At 45.1% G+C, this 5880-nt stretch overlaps 1 protein-coding gene across 2 annotated transcripts in view; it reads right to left on the reverse strand.

Moving 5' to 3' along the window:
* The window catches only part of Eogt (EGF domain specific O-linked N-acetylglucosamine transferase), a 35983-nt gene extending 30128 nt beyond the window's left edge, over positions 1 to 5855 (reverse strand). The window contains exons 1-4 of one of the 2 annotated variants that reach the window (XM_010635853.3): positions 5259 to 5855; positions 4728 to 4781; positions 2955 to 3178; positions 1638 to 1738 (exon numbers count right to left, since the gene is read on the reverse strand). In XM_010635853.3, the coding sequence (XP_010634155.1) occupies positions 1638 to 1738; positions 2955 to 3164 (311 nt within the window). In that variant the 5' untranslated portion in view covers positions 3165 to 3178; positions 4728 to 4781; positions 5259 to 5855. Of the gene's footprint in view, positions 1 to 1637; positions 1739 to 2954; positions 3179 to 4727; positions 4782 to 4902; positions 5030 to 5258 lie in introns of those variants that run through there. The other variant, XM_010635861.3, reaches the window with a different exon arrangement.
* Positions 5856 to 5880: the final 25 nt, after the last annotated feature.

A 5880-nucleotide genomic window follows, 5' to 3' on the forward strand; every position in this document is an offset into this window, starting at 1 on the left:
TTTTTTGTTTTGTTTTTCTGGTTTTTTGTACCAGGGATCGAACTTGGGTCCTTGAGCTTGGGAGGCAGGCAGCGGAACCACTGAGCTAAATCCCTGGCCCACTACCTATATTTTTAAAAATATATACTATCATAGTTTTCCCAAAACTCCCTCACCATACATGAAGTTCCAAATTAAATTGTTCCCAGAAGTCATAACAAAAATGTATGAAGTTTGGGTTCTCGGGAATGGAAGTCAATGGACTCTTGTCACGTTTTCTTTACCCCACTAAACGTTGTGTGAGTTAGAAGTGGTAGCCACACTTCTTTCTTCTCTGTAGACTCTAGAGAAAACTATCCACTTGTCTTCTTAGCATGCACTAGGAGGAATGTTTTCCATAGTTCATACTTTGGCAGAGGCAATGACAGATATTCCTTTTCTTTTTTTTTTTGGTACCGGGGATTGAACTCGGGTCCTTGCGCTTGCAAGGCAGGCCACTGAACTGCTGAGCTAAATCCTTGGCCCATGGGAGATATTCCTACCCAAGTGTGAGCTTGTCAGGCAGGTCGTTTAGACTTCAGTGTATAATACATTTATCATCATCTGTTAGGCCTCAAACCCAAAGTGATCCCACAGAGCACAGTAACATTTTTCAGGTTACACATTGTGCACATTCCTTCTGATACCTGAGCACCCAGCCGTCTAATTCCAGAACCATACAGCATTCCTGGTTGCCATACCCTACAACCCAGCAATAGCGGGAAAGGGATGTTCTTTAAAGACTGTCCTGCCTCGGGCTGGGACCCAGGTTAAATTAAGAACTTATCTTTCTCAAATTTTCTTGTTTAAGTTCCATATATGATTAAAGTCCTTGAGGAAATGTTGACCATCTAAAGGGACAGAAAGCCATTCTGCAATTCCAAAAAAACTTCCAGGTAAAAATGACAAAAAGCATCATAATTATCTTAGCTCTCTGAACTACAGGAGCCACTTTTGTGATCATAAAGTGAAATCCAAACTCCACTCAAGGCAGATGCCACCTTCTCACTGGAAGCCGTAACTCTCTATAGATCTACTTTACAATAAATTCTACCTGTAGTTCTGCATGGCCTATGGGTCTTTACTGACTTCTTTCATCAAGGGCACAAAGAGCCAACGACCAAGGAATTGAGTTGCTGGTTCTTTGCTGTGTCAGGACCCAGCTTCGCAGTTTCAAGACAGTCAAATTGGAGAGCGGGATTTAGCTCAGTGGTTCCGCCGCCTGCCCTGCAAGTGCAAGGTACCGAGTTTGATCCCCAGTACCACAAAAAAAAAAAAAAAAAATTCAAGACAGTCCCGTTGAATTTAAGGCTGGATAAGTGATTACTATCTAACATCTAGGAAAGGAATCTCCTTTTCCAGCAAAGGAATTACTATCTAACATCCAAAGAATCTAGCTCACTGGGTGTTGTGGCACACACCTGTAACCCCAGGGAGGCCAAAACAGGAGGCTATCCCCAAGTTCGAGGCCAGTCAGAGCTATGCTGTAAGTTCAAGGCCAGCCTGAACTACATAGCGGGGAAAAAAAAAAAATCTAGCTGGAACTTAAGGCATCAACACGTATTGTAGATAAAGTAAAAGGCTTCAAAGGGAAGAATGCATGCTCTAGGAAAACTTACCATCCTATGTCCACATAACTGCAGAAGGGGTTTCCAAACCTGAACTCTGGTTCACAGGACTTCTCATAACCCCAGCAGTACTTTAAATTTTCTAAGTGTTTCTAAAACATAAAACATATACATTTAGAATGGTCTCCCTTCTTCTGAAGTTTAGAAAGGAGTGTTACATTTTTCCGTTAAAAAAAAAAGTCCTAGTACATTCACATTTACATTTCATAATGCTCATATACATATTAACATAATAAAAGTAAGCAAAGGAAAGCCTCAGACTAGCAGTCTCAAGCCTCTTTGTCTTTATTCTCTGTTCCTGTGTCCGTCCCCTCACCAAAAATCTACTCTTCAACCTACCAAAGACCACTTGAATTTTGTATATAATATATAATATATATTATGTTTGTTCAAGTATATGTATTTGTTTGTTTAGGATAATACTGGGGAATTGAACACTGAACCTGGGGCCTTCATACTGAGCTATATCCCAGACTCTACTTTTCCCTTTTTTTTTTTTTTTTTTTTTTTTTTTTTTTTTGGTGTGGGGGATCGAACTCCAGACCTCGTGCCTGCAAGGCAGGTGCAGTACCACTGAGCTACATCCCCGGCCGTACTTTTCCCTTTTTATTTTGAGACAGTGACTCACTAAATGCCCAAGCTTGGATAGAAATACTCCTCCTCCTGCTGAGATCATCCTCCCAGAATGCAGGGTCACACATATGTGCCACCATTCTTGGCCTGAATTAGAATTTCCTGAGGTAGTTCAGGAACCTACCTTTCTCAGACAGCAAACTGATTTTAAAATCAGTCCCTAAAAAGACAGATGAATTAAAATTTCTGTTAACCAAAAGAATCACTGCTAAACTGAGCAGATCAGCAACTCCACTCAGCAATCAAAACCAGCAGGGACCCCACAAGGTTTACTCTACAGCAACTGTGCTGGCCCAGGAGCAGTGCCGTCTAAGGCCAGGATCTGCTCTTCCATATGCTTCCTGTGCCGGCGCCATGGGACAGGAAGGGTCTCACAATGCCCGGCTTTGATCTTCAAGGCTGCCTGAGGCGTCCTAATGTGCTCCTATTTGAGGCCTTTCCAATCCCACAGTCTTAATTATTTAGAGACAGAGGCTGAGGTGTTATTACGGAAATTAAGTGCTAAGAGACTTCTTCCATGCAGGTGAGAAAAGAAGAGGTGTGAAATTCTCTACTTTGAACAAGATTTTTTTTTCTACCTCAGATCACATTTGCTTTATTTACAGAGTATAGAGATGGTATTATATCTTAAATTGTGTCTTAAAAACAAATGAGAAGAGAAGAAATAGTACCTACCTTGTACGGGCAGTGTGAGTCCTTCTTGCAGATGGTGGCAATGTGCCTGTTGTTGTGCAAGAAGAAGGGAATGTGTCCCTGGGGCAGGCGGACGCTGGCATAGTCATACAGGGGCTCTGCTGGTAAGGGGTCAGCCTCAGGGAAAGCCTCATCTTGGCCACTCAGGGGGACTTCATGAAGTAAGACCCCAAAGACAAGCAGCATTAACATAGCAAGCTCTCAACCTAAGATCAAATTGGACACATCTTCGATAAGAAATATCCTTTCAAAGTCCAAGAAAAGTAGCAAGAGCTACACATACTTACATTGTGCTTCGCTACATCACTGGGCAAGGTTTCTTTACGTATCACCTGTTCAATGAGTATCTGCTGTGGGCCAGGCACTGTGTTAGGAGTTAGGTGTCTAAGTGTGAGAGAGGAAAGCGTCCTTTGGCATTTTTTGAGTTGGTTGCTCAGAGGAGCTACAGACCCCTCTGCAGACACTGGAATGGCTCTGAGAAACTTGCAAAGGGGTATTCACATCTACCTCCACCAGGAAACACTGGATGTGAGCACAGTCTTTTCCACCTGCCACCCACTTTTTGCCTAGAAAAGATCGAGAGTCTGACACCTGGCCAGAAGGCAGGCAGGCAGGCAGGCATCATGTTCTAGGTATTCTAAGTGCCTTGGGCGTGGCCAGGAAGTTCGGTGTGAACGGAATTCACTGCCTTTGGGAAGGTTCTGCTCCAGCAGGTACAGTGATTGTGCGTTCATAACTAGGACTCAGAAACTCCAGGAGTGAAATAAAATAGCCTGCCTCACAGACTGTGCTGTTAACCTCCTCTGCCTGAAACCCAGCCAGTGCATGGTGGTGAGCATGAGTCTTACTGCATTTCTAACTCACCCTGGCAGGGTTAAATCTATTGGTCAAATTTCTCTGATACATCCCAGACCATAATCATGCTTTCTCCATCCGTTGTGGAGGTATCTTTGCTTAGGGATTTTTGTTTGTGTTTTGAATTTTCTCTCTACTGAATGACAGAGCCATAAAACACATGATGTTCCCCAGTAAGGTTTGCTGCTTACTAGGCTATTCAGGGCCACACAACTTCCAAAATCAGTGTTCACTGACAACAGGTTTTTAGAAACAGACTGCCATGTTCGACAGAACTCAAGTTCCAAGATCATGGGACCATAAACAGAGAGTAGCGAGACTAAGCGGAAATCTTTCCCCTCTGGAGAGGTAAATACTGAGGCTTTTCTTTCAGGCAATCCTGCTGAGACTATTGCCATCTGTTGTAAATCTGATTCATATTAACACTTTTAGTGGGACTTTTACCTAACAGTAAATTGACAGCAAGTTCATAAAACTTAAAAATATATATTAACAGAGGCTGGGTATGGTGATAAACGCCTGTAACCTCAATAGTCTGTGAGGCTGAGGCAGAAGGATGGAGACTTCAAGGCCAGCATGGGCAACTTTGACTTGGCAAGACCCTGTCCCACTATGTAGTTCAGACTGCCGTGGAACTCACTGTGTAGCCCAGGCTGGTCTCAAACTCACAGGAATCCTCCTGCCTCAGCCTCCCAAGTGCTGGGATTGCACACATGCACCACCACGCCCAGCTCAAAATATTTTTTAAAAGACTTTAAAGGACTGGTGATATTATTCAATGCAAAGGCCCTGAGTTCAATTCTGAGTACCACAAAATACATAAATATAAAGAAAATATTTATACATATATAAACACACACATATAATATACACAAGACTACTTATTATGAAAATATTTACCTCTTTAATCTTCAGAACCACTCAAAATCTGTTGATGTTTCAGGCATCTAAACCCTGTCAGAAATCAAACATATTACTTTAGAAGCATACTAAGGTAGGCTTTTATCATTCCGGTGGTATTTACATATAAAGAAAATAATTAGAGCGAAAACAATTTAATGAGAAACCCCCTAACCAGAAGGTCTGGCTCAGGATGCCCTCTTTTCCTTAACGAATACCAAAGCAGTCAGCGGCACAGCCCTCCATACAGTAACCAGACAGATGAGACCGTCAGAGGGAGCAGGAAGGAGGTGGCCCCTCTACACCGCCATCAACAGTACCAGCCAACAGGACACAGGCGAGAAGACATCCCGGAGAGTTAGCAGGATGCGAGGTGCCCCCCCCCCGCGACCGGGCCGTCACCCTGCTTCTGGAAACTCCGCTGTCCTCTCCTTGGGCTCACCCTCCTTGTGCCAAACAAGCCACTGCCAGCAGCAAGTCCTGAGCTGTGCTTACCCAAGTCTAAGGCGCTGCAGGGAGCTCTGGCCTTACCTAAACTCGCCTAGCCACGGAGAAGCAGCAGCACAGCATGGGGAGACTTCGGCGCAGCTCAGACACAGGCCTCAGCGTGGGCACGTACCCACTTGCATGAGCTGGACGGGGTGGTGGCTGGCGCTGAAAGTACACCCCAGGGCCTGGCACACAGCCTTGGGGGTTGAGTCTCTCGCAAGGCCTCAGTGGTGACTGGAGGCACAGCACAACTCTGGCAGATGCAAGATTCCAGGGCTATGCTGTGATTCCCTTATGCACAGAACTGCTGTGCACCCTCCACTCCTGGATCCCTTGACTGGATTTCCACAGCCTAAAAAATAAAAAGGAAAACTGCAAGACGATGAAACCTGGGCTGACAGGGACCTCAGTGGGTGAGACAATGCTCTGGAGACACAGTTTGGAAAACTAAGGAAAGCAGGGACAAATGTGAAGTTAAAGGCATCTGAGACTCGGTGAAACTCGCACGATTTGCCCTCACTTGTACCACGAAGGCCCACGGTAGGTGCGAGGCACGTCTCAGAAAAGGCTCGGCCGCCGCCCAGGTGCCTGCGACAACGTCCGAGCGGAGGGCTTGGCCGCGGCACACGCGCTCACGGATCCCGCCAGGCTCCACCTGGCGCTG

The sequence above is a fragment of the Fukomys damarensis genome, unplaced genomic scaffold (genome assembly GCF_012274545.1).
Source record: "Fukomys damarensis isolate Sample0158 unplaced genomic scaffold, DMR_v1.0_HiC HiC_scaffold_28, whole genome shotgun sequence".
In the NCBI taxonomy this organism is placed as follows: Eukaryota; Metazoa; Chordata; class Mammalia; order Rodentia; family Bathyergidae; genus Fukomys; species Fukomys damarensis.